Source organism: Pollicipes pollicipes, unplaced genomic scaffold, assembly GCF_011947565.3.
Source record: "Pollicipes pollicipes isolate AB1234 unplaced genomic scaffold, Ppol_2.1 Scaffold_6686;HRSCAF=7923_pilon_pilon_pilon, whole genome shotgun sequence".
In the NCBI taxonomy this organism is placed as follows: Eukaryota; Metazoa; Arthropoda; class Thecostraca; order Pollicipedomorpha; family Pollicipedidae; genus Pollicipes; species Pollicipes pollicipes.
The window spans coordinates 43,144,488-43,163,065 of NW_023596921.1; the positions used below are offsets into that span (position 1 = coordinate 43,144,488).

The 18,578-nt window shown below is 51.6% G+C and overlaps 1 protein-coding gene across 1 annotated transcript; it reads right to left on the reverse strand.

Moving 5' to 3' along the window:
• Positions 1–8,952, reverse strand: LOC119107903 (LYR motif-containing protein 5A). The gene is made up of 3 exons (XM_037231479.1): positions 8,896–8,952; positions 8,226–8,282; positions 1–1,029 (listed from the first exon to the last, which is right to left on the reverse strand). Exons 2-3 carry the CDS (start codon positions 8,268–8,270, stop codon positions 799–801), a joined length of 276 nt encoding a protein of 91 aa, XP_037087374.1. The 5' UTR covers positions 8,271–8,282; positions 8,896–8,952; the 3' UTR covers positions 1–798.
• Positions 8,953–18,578: the final 9,626 nt, after the last annotated feature.

Below are 18,578 nucleotides of genomic sequence, written 5' to 3' on the forward strand. Positions count from 1 at the left end.
CGCATCAAAATATGTTTATTTACCAACACACGCATGTACATTTTGTGCGCACTCACGTTAAGAGGACTGTGTCCAATGCCACGTGCGAACGCACCGCATCCCTGAGCCATATGTGAGTTGCCATTGCCAAACACGCACCACGTCACAGACAGATATAAAGCAGTACATATGATCGGGGCTCAATGGTCGATGACAATACATGGCTTCGAACGCTTAAATGGTACATCAAAACAGTCCACAGATCGCTTGGCAAGTAGACGGCAGTTGCACAAACTGAACCTCTACAATCTGGCGGTCAACCGGCTCTGCACCCCAGCCGCCCCCCTCAGTCATGCGCCACCTCCCAGTCCTCACAGCGCTAAGTACAAACGGGTCGGAGCGCGCGCCGCCGAGTGGCCCCAGTTGCTCCAGTGAGGCCCCGCGGCGGCGGCGGCTCCAGTCACCCCGGCGTTCCACGCCGCGGCTCGCCAGCCGTGCCAGCATCGCTGTGGCGGCGCCGGGACTCAGCCGACTCGAACTACAACTCGCGCGAGTCGAGTCACGAAGCACCGGCATGGCTTCCTCTAACACGCGAGTCGCAGCCCCTGAGGACGCGCTGCGACGGCGCGTTCCAGGGCCGGCGGAAGCCAAGGCCGAGACCGGTCTCCGTGCTTGCCTCGGCGCCGAGGCAAGCACCGAGTATCGGGAGCCCGAGGCGGCGGCCCGGCCCCGCGGCTCTGCGGCTCTCCACGGACGCGGACTCGCCTCTGGGGGCCCGAGCGAGGCTCGAGCGGAGAGGCGACGCGCCCACCGCCGCCTCTACATGGAGGAGCGCTGCTTACGGGGATCCTCCCGAAAGCGCTTGTTGACGACGCGGTACTGACGCATCATGTAGAGCGTCTCCAGCTCCCTGGCGATGTTGTCACACTTGCCGAGCAGCTCCTGGATCTGCTGCGGGTCCGTCACGCCCTTGTTCTTGTCGAACGCCATCCGCAACTTGTCGCGGAAGTAGTCGTAACCCTTCGGGTAGTTCTTGCCCAGGTACAGCAGCTGCGGAAGAAATGGGTGAAGTCTGGTAGTTATAGCTCAAATACGTGACGGGTCGGCACCCAAAAACGCAACAGCGGCAGCAGTCAGGGCCCACAGTCCAAGTATGGCAGCAAACGCAAGACAACTGCGAGGAATAGCTTTTGCCCAGGTACAGCAGCTGAGGAAAAGACACTTTCGGCGCGAGTAGTGCACAATTACGGTCCTATACAACTTCAGCCACTGCGGAAACGAGGATGCGAACAGCGACTGCTTCTTCTTAGAACAGTCTCCTAGGTCCATTTTAAACGAGAAACATTGTCTTTGTATCTCGCTGTGGCGCGCTCGTCACCTACTAGTTGCTAATGAACTGTCACCGTCCACGGGAGGAGGCCATTATTTCCATCATTTCATGCTACGTGCAGCGTTGGCGCATCCGGCTTCCCGCACCCTATATCCACGTGCTTATTAACGCACAGTTGACGCTGATTACACAGCTGATCCGTAACAGCGTCATTTTTTCACGAGCTAACAGCTTTCCTTCGGTGCTTAAAGAACAAAGCCGGTACCGTTAAGGAATTACACCGAGAAATCGCGTGGTGGGCATATCGTATGGGGCGTGCTTCATGTGCGCGTGCATACACGAAGGCGCTGCGTGCTATCCGGGTTGGATCTGCATTCATCTTTCCGCCAGCAGTTGTTTCCTTCAACCGTGGCCATTCTAAAACGTTTTGGACTTCGCACGGGCCCCGTGGGAGGTGGCTGCGGCACAGTGGCATTCATTTCGGAAGCGTTTTTGTCCATGCGTCAAGGCCATCGACAGGTGTCGACGAGACACTATTTCAGTTGCTCAGGATTTGTTGGAGTTGGACATTCACTACAAAAACCAGAATGCTCCGTTGCTAAGATAATAATAACGCACAAACTTAGGACCGACGCCTTGAAGCAAACAACGAATGGCAACAAAAATGGCAAACCTTATAAGCACCACAAGGAAATAAGTCGAGGCGTCGTCCCAGCCCACGTTTTCATGATCGTGAACACAACAGTGCACAAGGTTTGACATTTTGGTCCACATCCGCCGCACGCTTAAACCTAACCAGAGATGGCGCACATTTGCTTACCGTTCCGACGAAGATCTTAAGTCTTACCGCACGAGCCAAACCTAACTTCTCGGCCGCCTTCATTTAAGCGGAGCCCTCGGAATGGGCCAGCTCATCACTGAAGGCATCGGATGGCAGACGACTCAGCCGCGAGTATACACATGAAAACAGGGACCCAGCGGCGCTAGCTCAATGGTGAGAGGGTACAGGCTCTCTTGCTCAAATGTTTACCCCCTCCGCAGACCACCAGATCACACCGCGCGATCGCTCCAACAGACCCGCGGCGCCAAACCCGTCACAAGCTGGCTTGCCACAGTGTTCCACAAACCCCACCGCGCACTTGTCCTCCACGAGACAGCGGAGGACGAAAGGGCGCAGCTCCGCCAGCCCCGCCCCTCCCCTTCACAGTTCAGCCCGGTATGCGCTGGCGCGTGACCAGCTCCCAGAGTCGTTGACCCCACTCCGTCCGCCAGTCAACACCCGCACTGTCGAGGTACACCGCTCATACCATGGCTCCGCGGTCTTCCGGGAGACGTGCAAGGTCCTCCTAACTTTGGGAAGTAACACAATGCCCATGGCACGAAACGTTTCTCAAGAGCCTCGGTGTCCTCACCCCGAACCAAGATCGGCAGCGGAGCTTCTGGCCCGGGTGCACTCTGCGTGAAAGCTCAGGTGGGTCAGGAGTCCCACGTCCGGGACGGCCGCTGATATGGCTACGAGACAAGAATGTCTCGACAAACAGACGCGACCACATATATGTACAGCGCAGATTAATTGGGATCCTTGAACATCCACAGCTGTCGATGCACCAGCTATACCGTCAGCACAATAGCAGAACGGAACGGGACGGGGCGGTGAACCTTGTTACCACCGCCGGTTTCAGTAGAACGCAGACGCGACTCCTACAGGGTATCCACCGCCTGTCTGAATCCAACCCTCCGTTGTGGAGCGATCGGGCAGATTGTGAGCGCAGCTGGTTCAAACCGGTTATAACCGCACCAAGCTGGAAAGTCAAGCTCGGCGACACTGAACGCTGGAATATACACAAACGTAACCAGAGATGAGTTTTGTAACCATGTTTTGACAAGCTCCTCACAGCTATGGCAGTGACACGATACATGTCAGCAGTTTTTTTAGTGATGTTCGTGATGCCTCTTAATACGTGTACCCGGTTTGACTCAATATTCCAGTCCAGGATCCACGCGGTTCATTCTTTGCGATCAAGTATGCGCTGCATGGCCAAGGAGTCTCTGATGCCAGGAGCGGGAACTACTAGAATCATATTTCTAACCGAAACGTGGTCTTGCCAGTCCAGCGCGTGCCGAAATCTGCATGGGGCCAGATATCAAATTGTCTCCGAAATCCTACGAATTTGGACTACATTCCTGCGACATCGCTCTATATCTAATAAATATCTTGGGGGAAGGGACGGGGCATGATTTCCTTTGCCCCACTCTCATCACGGTCCCTGCTGAAGGTAACATTTCAAGGCTCCAGTTTCATGCAGCTAAGCCTCAACTTGAAACTTTTATCACGCTGTGTGAGCACATAGGCCGGTAGCAGACCTATTCCACAAACATTCCGGTTTTACGCATTGACGAACCGAATGAACCTGTTAAACCTGGTAGTTTGCCACCCAAATGTTTATAAGATATATCAGCTGTGAAGCCTGCTACTGTCAACCGCTGTAAAGTCGTGGCCCCGCTAAATAAAATCAGCTGCAGCACAAGTCCAAAGGGGAAAGTTGTGTCGAGTCTATCTTGGTGTCATTCTGACGAACCATCGCGACTTTTTTCGTTTCAAACCTGCGATCAGTTAGGATACAAGAAACGCCATAACACGCACGCCGTTCCTGCTGCACCTCATGAATTTCAAAGCTCCCTGTGAAAACATTGTCACCTACAGTTCAAATATCCAAGCGTCTTCGGAACTGAGGACGTGCAATGCGCTGTCGGATATTACCGGGTCTCCAAAACCGCCTCACATATGTTTCACGCCGGCTAGAGTGGATGCCATTGCAGAAAGACGCGTCAAATGCAAAGCGATTCATGACCGCGAAATTGGCATTATTCCGATCACACTGATTTTGGTAGGGGAAATTCTCAACCGCACTTGACAATAACGGAGCGGGGCCAAGCTCTCCAATCGTTCCCCCCCGCAAATACACGAGTGACACGGCACATACCACAGTCATGCTTGGTGCCTCGCACACACGATGACACTACGCATTCGTTCATTCGCGACGATTGATGAAATCCAAAACGGGCCGGCGTCTGCGTTTGGGTATGCGACTAGGAAATCATGGATACGACTTGCCCTAAAAACAAAAGAAAGTTTCATAATATCAACACAGATGGTCTGCTGTAACTTGCAGCAAGGATTATGTGGCATTATTTGAAACCTTTCATGTATCGACGATCAACTTTGCCGTCAGAATTAATGTTGAAGGCTAGGCCGCAAGCAACGTGCAACTATCTGTTCCGCGGTAATTTCTCTGGTTGGGAGAATATTACATCAGAATCGGTATGCAACATATCAGATGTCAACGAACGACATTCACCTAAAATGTTGCTCTGAACATACTAGTTCCTTAACAGACGATTTCTCTAAAGATACTGGCGGCTGGGCGGATTCACATGTACATTTGCATTAACATCCACAATGATTAACCGTGCCGCCGCCACCATGAAACACACCCGACAGGGTCATTCAGGTCAAGGTCGGCGAGGGCCAAAGTCATCCAACGGTGTCAAGACACGGCGAGAAGGTACCACAGCTCAGCAAAATCAAATATGCCCGAAGACAAAAATTTCCGCATCGTGTGACAGCAGCGTTGATAAACCTCTCAGTACTAACAACGTTAAATCACAAAACCGATTTGAAACAACACATGTTGTGAACACAACACCACAAAGAAATGCTTTCGAGACAAGCAACGCCAAGGTACGGAACGAACGTGGACAGCGAAGAGGTGGGAGAACGTTCCCCAGATCGCAAGCGGTCGGATAAAACGCGCATGACTCAAAAATTCCTCCAGCGCACCACCATCGTTAAAATAGCAGCAAGGGCTGGCCGTGGACCTTCAATCCTCCTGGCCGGCAGCCAAGCCGCGGCCCCTCCCTCCTGCCGTCATGGAGTAGGCGCCCGCCAAACTCCCGACCACGCCCCCCCCCCCCCCCCCCCCCGCCGCGCAGCAGCACCCGCGGCCTCTGTTCCTACCGCCTCGCACGGGTTTCCCAGACAACCTTGACGCGTGGCGAAGGTCACGCTGCCGGCATCGCATGGCCGCCGCCCACGGCAGACGGAAGCAGAGGGAAGGCTGGGGTCCGACGCAGACACGGAAGCGGCTAGTATACCACTGCAAGGTTAGAATGATGGATACCGGTGATGCAGTGGCTGGCGTCTGAGGTAACCAAAGGTTTGCAGGGGCTCGATTCCCCGCAGTGCTCGCCCTTCATGCGACGGCGCAAGACAGGCCACGCCCAACAGCCCTCCAGCAACTGAGTGCACCGTAAAGCCCCATGGCAACATCACCACTTCATTCACGTGGCGATGAATGTGGCAGCATGACACATTACTTTGGTATTGGCTGGCAACCGGGCCACCTGACCGCCTACCGTGCTTTTAAGCAGTACCGCGGCGTCTTCCTGACCCCAGCAGTGGACACCGAATCGGTATGAAACAATTCGCGGCGGGGGCCTTCAGGGAAAATATGTTTATTTGCATATTCCGGCGAAGCCGCATTTCCAGTCCTACTGGTGATGTTCGTACCTACAAACGATGCTTTGTTTAGGGCCCAAAAGCGTGGCGCCGTGGCGTAAGTTGGGCACGGCGTTTGCAAAGCGGGACGTAAGTCAAAATAGGCCGTGCCCATGCGGCGATTGAAAGTCACTCAAAACCATTTCAATATGTTCAATTTGGTGCTCAAAAAACAAACCATAAAAGGAAACAAAGCACTTATGAAGACAAACATTAAGAATTTCATGGGCGGGCTTGTTACCACTTGCATTTAAAGTCATTCTGGTTTACAGGTGGCAGGACTTGAACACAGCTGTATGAGCAATGTAACCGCAGGCGAACCAAACCTATAACTGCCCACTTCATTACCACCTAATGATTAATGCAGTCCAGATCCGGCGTGAGGTGGCTCTTCCACCATACGTATCAGAACATAGGGATCACAACAGTGATTACAATGTACCTCGTAGCCGCCACCAGACTGTGTGTTGTGTCATGATTAAGCTTCACATTCGGTGGGCCACGCCAGGCCCTGTCCACCAATTTGCCAATGCGTAATGAAAAACTTGAGCCATGAACAAACCGTGAATTGCAACAGGAAATGGGCACAATTAGAAGAACTGATGCATCGAACAACATAACAATACAGTGCACCAAGTTACCAGCGTACGTCTGTTCGTTTATATGAGCGCATTTCTTTAGTCAGAATCACGGCACGGACGGCTGCACGGATGAAGGCGAAGTTCGCACGCGCGACGGGCTGACCTCTGTAACGATCACCGACAAAAGTCCAAACCGACAGCAATCTCGCCCACAGCGCGCGAGGCACCAGTTGGCATTTAGCCAAGCCAAGCGACGCCTTTCGCGATGTGGGAGAAACCCGATTTGCGAAGGTCGAGTCGTCGAAAACTCACCGCAACGTCCGAGCAACAGTGACTTTAGCATTTAGTTCGCCGTACAGAGCAACCGCAAAAGTCCGCATGACGATGCGGGCTTGGACGATCGGGGGTCTCACGGTGCTCCCAACTGCCCCCCCCCCCCCCACGCCGGCAAACCTGCTCGCTGTTGGGTGACACGTGGATAGGTTGCAATAATTCACACGGGCGGGACGGGGGCACCGCCCATCCACCTTTGTGACGAGTTAGCATCGACCCTACGATAATGAACGGATATTACTTTAATAAGGCTGGCACAATCATTCTTGGGAGCGTTCCCACACTCCTGACTGGATGCATGGTCAGAACACAGCCGGCATAGTCTGTAAACGCCATCCCAGATCCAGCTGGTTCTAGTTACCAACATCGCATGTAAGTGCCAGCATAACAGTCTTACGCAGTGGCGACATTCCACGCCACCACTCGGCCTTCACTCTATGAACTAAAACCAGAGTATATAAACATCTGCTTCAGTTACGTTCACAGTGAATAGACATGAGCCGGAGCCTTACGAGTCACCAGCGCTATCCAGTAGCTCTCCACAGCAGTCGGATTCGGAGTGTTCACACGCGCCACTCCGCGGCCGGCGGCCCCCCCCCCCCCCCGCCCCCCAACCCCCCCCCCCCCGTCGCGGCCGACGGTACGACAGCCTGACATTGACCTTGGCGACTGGCTGGTGGACGCGGGACGTGTGCCAAGGTCACCACCGATCGGTACCCTGCCGGCTGACGGGCCATGGGCAGGCTGTCTAGCTGTCTAGACCGACAGGTGCCGGGCCCTTCACGCAGTCTGGAGCGGCAGCTTTCAGAGGTCAGTCACAGACACGAGACGACCTAAAAAGGGATCGTATCACCCTCCACGCACGGTTCCAGGTAAAAGCGTTTCTGATGAGATTTTCGGGGACGGAAGATCCTTGATTCGTTTGATAACGGGACCTGCGCTTAGCCAATGGAAGACCACCCAAAAGAAATTTGCTTCACTTACCGCCACTCCTAGTCGTCGTTTTCATGTGCGGCTGTTTCGTACTTTAGGGAGCAGCTACCGGGGTTCGCGTCATGCTGCTCTAACTGGTTAGCTGATGACCTCTCATGGATAGGTCATGTAAAGGGCCAGCTCACGTGCAGCGATCAGGAACTACAAAGGCGTCGCATGCTGTGACGTGGATCAATAGGGCGCGTCCTTGGCAGCACCCTAGTGGCGCAACGGCATAGCGACACGGATCCCCACATGCCCGGAGTCCGCCGAGGCAGGGCTCGCGAGCTAGCGAGACCAGCTCGGAGAGGCTATCTGAAGCCAAACACGCAACCAGACGAGTCGTGTCGCAACCCGCATGGCGGGCGCCATGAGTCACATGCGTCAGAGCCGTCCGGCGGCCCTGCGACGCGGACCCGAGCCCTTCATCCAAATCATTCTTTCGCAGAGGGGCGTCAAAGCCCGAACTCACGTTCTTGTAGGCCTGCATGACCTTTCCTCTGGAAGCGTTCGCCATCGCGCCTGGCTTCTGTAACCAGTGATCACCGAATTAAGGGGAATCGGACCACTCCAAGGCCGCCAGATTCACGGAAAACGAGACATAGCACAGCGATCACCCGCTTGTCAGTGGAAAACGAGTTCGACGTCGAGAACATGAACACAATTGCTAGCCTGGGCTTCGGGTCTTCGGGGCGTATAACAGCGTCGCAGCAAGAGGGCGGGAAAATCCCTGATTTAAATAGCCCATCTCCCTGGTTATGTTAAGCACATCACGTCAATGTTTAATATTACGAAGAGCGCGTGGGCCACGGTCATCCACTTTTCGAAGGTCGCCATGGGTCATGAAGTGGGCCAGGCCCCAGCCATGTCTCAGGCGCCCCACATCTTGCTCTTTAGCCTTTGTTCTTTCTGTTATCATTGGACATCGGCCATGACAACGGCCGGAAAAAACAAGGATATAGTTCCCTTATTTGACGCAGATCAAGGTTCGAGTGCATTTTCGCACAAAACACACATTCTTTTCATTCTGCGTTCACGACAGATCAGAAGACGGGAGCGAAAGCACGCTGTTACCAGACAATGGCGGACCAAATCCATGCACACATAAGTATTAACACCCGACAACATCAGCTGATCCTTACCTGAGCTAGCCGCGCCCACGCCGTCCGCGGGCAGCCGCGAGCCGCCTCCTCGCCGCCCTAACCGCTCAGCGGTCCCAGTGGCGCGCCGCCGCCGCCCGCCGCCCGCCACGCCGGCGCCACTACCGACACAACAGCCCGGCGGCGACGGTCTGAGCGGGCCGGCCCGACTGACGACATTCGACCTTATCGACTGGGCGACCGCCATTGGCTGGCGCGCATGACGAGCCCCTACTGCGTCCTTGCCCGCGCACGGGCCTCGCGCCGACACCGACGCCTCGGATGTTACATCATGCGCGTGCAAATAGGGCGTAGTGTCGATGATTCCTTTCGGGGAGCGAATAGTCTTCTCAACCGAGGGGAGGGGGGATTGTTCAGGGACTTGAGCTTAGCACCTGAAGTTCAACTGTCGTTCGCAGGCGCCTAGCTGCAAAAGATCATTAACGCGAGGCCGCGAGCGCGCCACCCGCCGGGTCGCCTGGCTCGACTCGTCTGCAATGTAAGCCTGCAATATCGTGGGCCGGACACTCCCACTGGAGTCTGGTAGCACGAGCACGGTTTGCCGACACATTTTACAGTCGCAGTGATCCCCAACTAGGCTCAGGGAGGTTCACGAGCCATTCGGTGCCCCAATGCGAGTCCCTGAAATACGCGCTTGGAATGCTGTGGAACGAATGCGGGGCGTTAAGCATCCTTACAACATTGTGCCCCGGTCGGAGGCGGCTTGTACTGAGTTATGAAACAAAGGTTAACTACTTTTACTTCATTGGTTTAAGGCGTTTCGGGCCGTCCGGACCATTTGCGCCTGGAAAACTATTCCAACTTAAGTGTGATTATGGAAGTTACCAATGTACATAACAAGATGGATGCTCCCTTCACAGACTTCACAAATATGCATTTAGCGGGGATTTCTGTGATGTGAGGCGCTGCCAAAGCTTCTTTTGCTACTTGACCAGCTTGCTCTATTTCCGTGATGCCTCCATGGCGTGGAACCCACAACAATGTGATGTACGTGTCCTGTGGGTGTGTGTGTAGGATATGGTACAGCTTGATGACGTTGACAGGGTATTGGTGAGTAAAATCAGGATCGACTGCGATAAGTGACTGTGGCTGCCTTCAACTTTGAACAGACCACTACCGTTTTCGCATGAAGATTCTGCAGTTGAATGTGTTATAACGCACGAATAAAAGCTTAGGTACCGTCCCATAACCGACAGTATTTAGGGTAACGTCTGTTAAAAATTACTGAACAATTGTGCTGGTCAGCTTTAGTCATGACCAAAGAAAATGACAATTGAATTATCAGCAATTATGCAATTCAACGCCTGTTAAAGAGAAGCTGTTGTGACAGAGCATCTGGGACTGCCAAACAGAAAAATCTTTCCGTGAGGTTAACCACCATGGTAACACCAGTAAATCCACCAAACAGGAAAACAAAACTTACCGTAGTGCCAGCTGCCATGGCGGCACTAGTAAAGCCAGTGGTGAGGAGGGCCGGGGCAGAACATGATCAAAAGTGTTGTGAGAGACTGTAATGCGAGATGGTATGGTGAGTCATGACCGGTATTCCACCAGCCCTATGTTGTGAATGCGTGTTATATATATATATATATATATATATATATATATATATATATAAGGATACATGTACACATATAAATACATATATACGTACAAATACATATATATTTATGGATATGTATATATATATATATATATATATATATATATATATATACATATATATATATATATATATATATATATATATATATATTCATCCTATAGATATCCTAACATTTGCTCATATACACATTAGCAAATTTTGTGTAAGTTTGATGTTGTTGGACCTTTGTAACGCATCTCAAAGTGTGTTCCATGCGTCGGAGAGCTAAGAGCAAAACATGGGCGTCCACGTGAAGCACCGAAATCTGTGAAGTGCGCAGTTCTCCCTGTAAAATCCGCAGGAGCGCGGTTTGAATAGTATATAGAGGCTGAAGAACGTGATCACTTCCCCCGGATTTTCTACGGAGCAATATGTAATAATGGGGAGGTCCACCTACCACCTAGAACTGATCCTAACTGGCATCCAAAGACGACCAAGACCGCGAGAAACAAATGCCCAGTTGCTTTCAATGGCAATAATCGAGGGAACTCCAAAGTCACTAACATTGCTGAGTAGAACTAGACCGCCCGGAACTTTCAAAGCCCAAAAGCGGATGGGGGCTACCGTGACATCAGAGCGGTCGTGAGACGCCTAGATAGCTTCGCAGATGGTCAGAGGATAGCAGATAGCCAGCGAACCCCTAATCGTAGGGTCGATATTGCAGTTGAAAAAATAACGCCGCGCCGGCACACCACTCGGTGACCAATCGTCTGTCCACCTCGCAAACGCGCGGCCCATTAACCATCTGCACATCAGCGTCCGCGCAAGTGCGAGGACGGGGTTGATACGTAAATTTCGAAGCTCCACTGTAATAACATCACCGCGAAGAAAAAACCGTCTCTGCACGGCGCCTTTTAGCTGCGCATCATCTATCGGCAGATTATTAAACCACCATGTCAACACTAGATGGCAACGCCGGCGTCAAACTGGGGAAGTTTTGAACCGTCACTGCAGCAACGGCAGTGGCAGGGCTATAGCGATGCACTGCTTCCCTGTACTCGTTTTTGGTTTCCCTCTCCGCCCACCTAATGGCTGCAAACTCCAAAAACTCGTGCCAACCAATTCTTTTTTTGTTTTTTTTCTGATCTGCGTTTGTTTACCAAACTAGAAGTATCTGCGAGCAAACAGGTCAGTGCTCCTAGGGCTTAGGGTCATTCATCTGTTCTTAAATCTATTGGTCTTTATTGATGCATTGATCCAACGAAGTTGTGTGCTTAGCTTGTGATCTTTGCCTGAGTTTGAGCCCGGGATACTCGGACTGAATGCGATGTAAGCAGGACCGTTTGCATTGCAAGTAGCACTGTACCTGGCTTCGTTGATTCCACTATGGAGGGGGGGGGGGGGGGGGGGGGTGTGATACGTAATGGACTCGACAACACACAGATTCTGAGCCACATCATGATGTTTGTGTAAAATTCGTCTGCATCCACTACATAGGTGATTATGAAGCTCAGGTACCAGCTTCAAGCACAATAGATAAATGCTATTTAACTGCATAGGCAGCTGCTAGAGGGACCAGTACCTTCGCACACTCCCTGAACTATTGCTTTGGTGTCCAAAATCTCCCATCTCCTACCCCAGGTCTACCACCTGCCACAGTTCACTACGTTTTTTTTTTTACTTATGTGCCATAGTCTACTCACGTCTAAAAACGAAGCTTCAAGCTGTTAGCTTCAAGAACATGTCAGACACTTAATGAAATACCTTGCAGCTGATGCTGTTTCCGCACATGCGACCGCATGTGCGATGTGTATCTGTACCCGTCTCGTCACTTTGCATCCCACATGCTGCAATCTCTGTCTCTCTGCTGAAGACCGCAGAGGTCACCTTCACGCAGCCTACGTCATCACTGTTCTTGGTCGCAGCGCAGGCGGATAGCTAGCCGAATATAACACACCGTTGGCTGCGCCGGGAAGTCGTGCTGAGGTGCCCTGTTAGCTATCCCCGATCGCGCTGAGGTGCCCTGCTAGCTATCCCCGTTGGTGCTGAGGTGACCTGTTAGCCCCTCCCCGCGGAATCATGCTGAGGTGCCCTGTTGGCCCCTTTTCCTCGGAGTCGTGCTCAGATGACCTGCTAGCCCCTTCCCCGCGGAGTCGTGCTGAGATGACCTGTTAGCTATCCCCGTTGGTGTTGAGGTGACCTGTTAGCCCCTTTCCCGCGGAGTCGTGCTGAGATGACCTGTTAGCTATCCCCAATCGTGCTGAGGTACCCTGTTAGCTATCCGGATCCACCGCGGATCTGTCCTGAGATGACCTGTTAGGCCCATCCCCGCCCGGAGTCGTCCTGAGATGACCTGTAAGCCCCTTCCCCGCGGAGTCGTGCTGAGGTGACCTGTTAGCTCCTTCCCCGCGGAGTCGTGCTGAGATGACCTGTTAGCCCCTCCCTCGCGGACTTGTTCTGAGACAACCTGTTAGTTCCTCCTCCCCGATCATAGGACTGACATTCTGAGATTCGGCATGTGGCTGATGTTGACTGACTAACCATCGACAACGTTAAGTACCGGGGCGCTATCCTGCACGAGTGCGGTATCATACCACTAGCTCGCTTGCAGTATAGGTGGGCGCTAGAGTGGCTAAGAATACGGTGAGGCTATTAGAGGCTATTGAGGTTATTAGAGGCTCCCAACTGATTTGATCACCGCAGCTCCATCGCAGCGGCAAATTGCCAACACAAACGGCGCTGAGCGTTTGTCACGAGGACTGCAGCGTAAGCAAAGCCGCTTTGGGCAATAGCCCAGAGTTAAGAGAGAGGGCGTTAGGCGCCGCCAAGGCTGGGATATGAAGGCTGTATGTTGTTCGCTTGCACAGAGCGCTGAGGCTGCTGCATGACAAAGCAAAAAACACAAAAAAAGTTGCAGTGTACAAGGCAGTGCAATGGAAGCTAGCAGCTGGCAAGATGCGTCGCTGGGTTCTCGAGGACATGATCACCCGAGGCCTTGTGCGCCCGCGGGTTGGCGGCAGTGTCTGTACCATCATTTCCATGCTTTAGCCCCCCTGATTAGTAAGACCGCTCTCCCCCAAGAGTATCAGTCACCCCAGACCGTTGGTCGAACCTTCCAGGCGGGCGATCCTGATGCAGCTTCTAGTACCTGGTGCACTGCGATAAAGAACAGACTGCAGTCTGGAGGTGCACCATCTCCAGCCACGGCATTACTGGTACGATGACGAAGGGAAAACCAGGCTCTTAAATCAGATTGATTGAATATTCCGCAAGGTCAACTTTGTTCTTATGGTCTCTGCTAAGCATTGACTATTTGCATCGACCAAGGCCCCACCACACCAGCAGAGCCACTCCATCTCCAACGGATAATTTTGCCGACAGATGTAATCACGCGCTGTTACGAGACGGCTGACTCGCTCTCAGCCTGGTTACCAGGACCAGCTACCAGCTGGCAATCAGAGACCGAAATCACACGTAATATGCACAAGTCCATGTACTACAGATCTGTCTGACGCTTTGCTTCCTGATCAGCAGGGATTCCAAATGCGGGGTTCTCCAATTTCTCCAGTGGCGTTTCATTTGCCGCCGACTTTTCGTAACGAATGCCGACTCGCAGCGCATGGGTTTCACAGGATTCGTAACCTACTGAGTTCACTTTGCTGCTGGCTTCTATTGAGTGCTAGCGTTGCTCTCACTCATTCTTCGGACAAAATATAAAGCCTGGTAACGAAACGATGCCGGCAGTGGCGGTGTAGAACCGCCACACAAAACGCATTCGAGAGGGGTGGGGGGGCCGGAGACACATGACTCTATATCAATTTTTACATGCACTAATAACGATGCGAAGATTTTTGGCAGCTAGCAAGTTGGATGAACCACTTAACAAAAAACATAATATAGATAAATAGGTAGATAGAATACATGTGACGGTACTGTGCATCACGTAAACAATTTCATGTCCCTGCGGCACCTTGAGTAGGGTTATAGCAAACATTTTGAGTTGTGCCTTTATTGGGGAATCACATACGCCCCTGAATAGCACACGCCAAACTTTCCAGTTCTTTTTCGGTTCACTGTCCCAACTATGTAAGCCCGTAAAGATAGAGGCGGGCATTGTCGTATCAGTAACGGATGCAAACAAATTCAAAGAGGGTCAAATGAAATATTCCACATCAAACGAATCGCGCAACGCAGATAGTAGCGTTCGCATGTCTGCCCCACATCGCCGCACTTGCAGCCGCTCCTGGAGACGCCCCGGGTCAGTGACGATACCGTTACGCCAGGCAGGCGGACGAAAGACATGCGTGTTTATCGATAGGATACGTTAGGATCAGAGGCGTCACTATGCATACTTTCGGTGGGGGTGATGAGATTCCGCAATAGTGACTCAAGTCCCCTCAGTACTCTTTTGAGCCTCCTCAGCACTCTTCTGAGCCCCCCCCCCCAATACTCTTCTGAGCCCCCTCAATGCCCTTCTGAACCCTCTCAATACTTCTCTGAGACCCCGCCCCCCTCCATCCCCCTCCAATAGGTATGAACAAAAAGGGAACACTGGACCAACGAAATGCAGAAAATGCACCTAAACCGCTAGTGCACTAGGTGCCTAAACACTTCACTGTTACCATCATGCTCACTTTGGGCTGAACAGTATTGTAAAGTTGGTCAATGTTCCTAACATGCCAGCTGTCCCGTACGCTAGACCAGTCTGCACAGGCTGGTAGTTTTCCACCAGACAATACGGATGAAGCGGGACCAGACGTGACTGCCATGTGTGGCAGCCTTTCAATGTTCAGGGTAACATTTCTCCCACATTTTTCTCAGCACATTTTTTTTCTCGGCACATTTTTCTCAGCGATTGCAGACGCATCTGTTGCACAATCGTGACTGCGGTGACATTTCGCAGTCAGCTCAATGGCAAAAACGATCGGTGACATTGCAAGTCAGCAATCCCTCATCCGCGAAAAAGTGACTACAAAAGGTGCTCCAGACGGCCTCCGGGCGGTGCAGCATGCACGACTGCTGAGCCTGCTGCAGGTGATCAGCTGTCCTGTCGACCTTGTCGACTGTGAGGTGTCCCATCTCAAGCCTGAAAGCGGTCCTGAGCCCTCGAAGGAGTGCTGACCCATCCACGTGGACGCGTTCCTTCGGGCTACCCAGCAGCATCACGTCCAGAAGGACGTGTCGGACGAGGGCGAAGCCACTCCATGACAGTCTTACGTTGATGTGCATTCCAATGAAATACTCCTCCAAGCACTCCAGTGAAGCTCGTGCTGTGTGCCTCTGTCCTGCTGGAGCCACTCATCTGGAGCTCATCTGGAGCTCTTCCCGGGCAATCCCGTGAACATGCGCCAGAACCGCCCAGGAGGATGTCAGAGTGGAAGTGGGAGCGCTCTGAGGTGGTGCTGACAACACGCTCATTCTCATCCGCAAAACATCTTCGGCGGAGTCAGGATCTAACGAATGTGAGATCACTGGTGAATGCCAGGGCTCGTGATCACGTGTTGTCATCGAATGTTCTTCCGAATCCTCCACAGTTTTAATTGTGTAAGAAATGCACTTGCCAGTAGTGATAACAGCAGCTGTGACTGAGCTGGTTATTGAGTACAACGTGGGTTAACTTTTATCTCGTTCACTCGTTTAAACTGTAGTTTCACATAGAGACAACCTCAGTAATAAGTAATAGCCTGAGGAATAAGACTATTAATACCGTCTTGTCTATGTGAATAATGCTCCTCGCAAATGAACTCAGCAACTTACGTTATATAGACAATCTGTTTGTATCATATGTCCCTCTTAGCAAACCTGATGTTGTTGTATTGTTAGACCAAGATTTTGCGACACAACCGGGAGGCCTCACTCAGTGTTCTGGATATCCGTTCGCATGGAAAGAAGGGATATTTCAGCAACATTGCACTTACAAGATAAGATGGGGTGGGGGGAGGGGCATAAGATGCATACAACCGGTCTGTGTATTAGTGATGTGACTGCTTTCTTAGCAGCCTTGATGCATGCCAGACTGGGATGTATTGTGGTGGAGCGGAGCATTTCTGAGGTAAGCACCCTTGATAAGCACTACGCGAACCCAGATACCACCATCCATCCATCCACCCACCAGATTCCACAGACTCCACCATACAATCACACAATACCCAGTTGACGGCATAATTCTCAGGAGAAAGCTTAACACGTCGCACTGCCTGGCACGATCCACCCTGCTCTCTGCTGTCACCTGGCCGTCAGCACGGCCGCTGTCATCGGCCACAGGCTGCCCCAACCACAGGCAAATCGTGAACGTCTGAGGCGACTAGGTCGCACCTTGCTTTGTGGGTGGGTGAAGCAGATGGTAGGCGCTGTAACAAACTAAGATATTGGGATGGGCTCCGGTATATTTTGGGACGACGTGGTTTAGAGTGCAGCTCGGCGGTAGGCCTTCTACTTGGCTGTACCATAACCATTGTGTCGAGGGACATAATAATCACGTTTTGTGCGGTGTGCTCCAGAGCAAAAAATGTTGGGTGGTGTTAATTTTTTTCCGAATAAACCTGATCACGAGCGCAGGCTCCAAACGACAGTTTTTTATTGTGACGCATGCTGATAACGTTATTCATACGATATTATTGATAACGTTATTCAACCTCAACCTCCTCGTATGCTGAAGGTTGATTTTTTTCAACATGAAAACTCCGAACTCATTACGGTGAAATATCAAGAGGTCAGAGGCTTTTCTTACTTATGCAACTTCTAACACGTGTCAAAGCGCTGATTGCGTTGGTTTCCCAAACGGTCACTGGTGACCATACTGCCAGCAGTCTTTACCTATTGCGTCATTCCATTAATCTACACGTCCGTTTAGAAGGTCGTGCGGCTCAGTTCCATTTTTATATCCTAGTTGTTTACACGAATTTTGTAATAGTCTCTCGTCTGTACCCGTCAAGTCACGTCATTCTACATAACAACGTCTCTTGTGCTTCTCTCCACCATTGATGAATGCCAAAAACTTTCTTTGTTGACCACAGCACGTTAATCTACAAACAAGTTTGAGTTACCCCGCCTCCTAAGCTTTTTATAAAAATGCAGCCTCAGCCTGAAAGTAACACCCTAGCCCCAAAATCATTTTGGGATCGGCCAACTGCTTTTTGCTCTTGATTTTGATTTTGGGGACCTAAACTAAAGGGACCGAAATTCGAGGAGAAATCAGAACTTTGGGGTAGATAAAGTCACTTTTATCGGCTCAGCACCCTAACTGATTTCAGAAGGTGGCACCCCTGGTTAGGGGAATAACAACTACAGCTCTTCTTCGCATTTGTTTACCTTCTGCCACCTCTGTGGCTTGATGCATCTGCCTCTGCAACATTTGATCGCTGCTGGGATATCAAGGCCCCTTTTTCAACAAAAAGCTGCCTAAAATCGCTGGGATTGCAGTTTGAGTCCTCGTTTTCAACACCTCTCCATGGCCTCACCCGTTGCCTCTTTTTGTCCATTACTGCATGATATTCATGGAAATATCATCCGACACATGGGTGGCAATCGGCCTACACCCATCCTGTTAGCACAACTCTACTGATTTCAGTATCGAAACCAAAATCAGTCAAGTGTTACTCTATCCCCCTTGCGTATGCTCTAATTACCACGCTACAATCAAATTTTATGAAAAGACATGCTAAACAGCTCTAAACAGAAAACATCGCCCACAACGTGTGGTTTTAAAACACATAACTTTGTCGTGAACTAACACTCTGCAAGGTAGCCCTGGAGCGTCTTCCAGATAGTGAAGGTTTCAAAATTTAGATGCCATGTACCGAATCGGTAGACATCAAAAGTCTCCAGATTCCAACGCTCTAGCTGGAAGGATGAGGCGATGAGGCAGGAAAAAGTTAGCGGCGGGGGGGGGGGGGGGTGATCAGCTCAACATGAAAGAACAGTTACAGTAGCCTGCTTCCTCCTTTGTTTAACAGTGGTCGTGAGCGTGTTACTGCTTGGGGCACACCGAAGCCTCACATCATGCACAGTCTGGTAGCCAGCGGGATACCAAACCGTATGGTCCATCATCTCAGGCATGTTTAAAAACTGTAATCCTCCA

Excerpts from the sequence above, each read along its gene's own strand:
- LOC119107903 (XM_037231479.1), bottom strand. The coding sequence starts at position 8,270 with ATGGCGAACGCTTCCAGAGGAAAGGTCATGCAGGCCTACAAGAAC. Across the intron at positions 1,030-8,225 it reads TCATGCAGGCCTACAAGAAC|CTGCTGTACCTGGGCAAGAA; the intron begins GTGAGTTCGGGC and ends TTTCTTCCGCAG.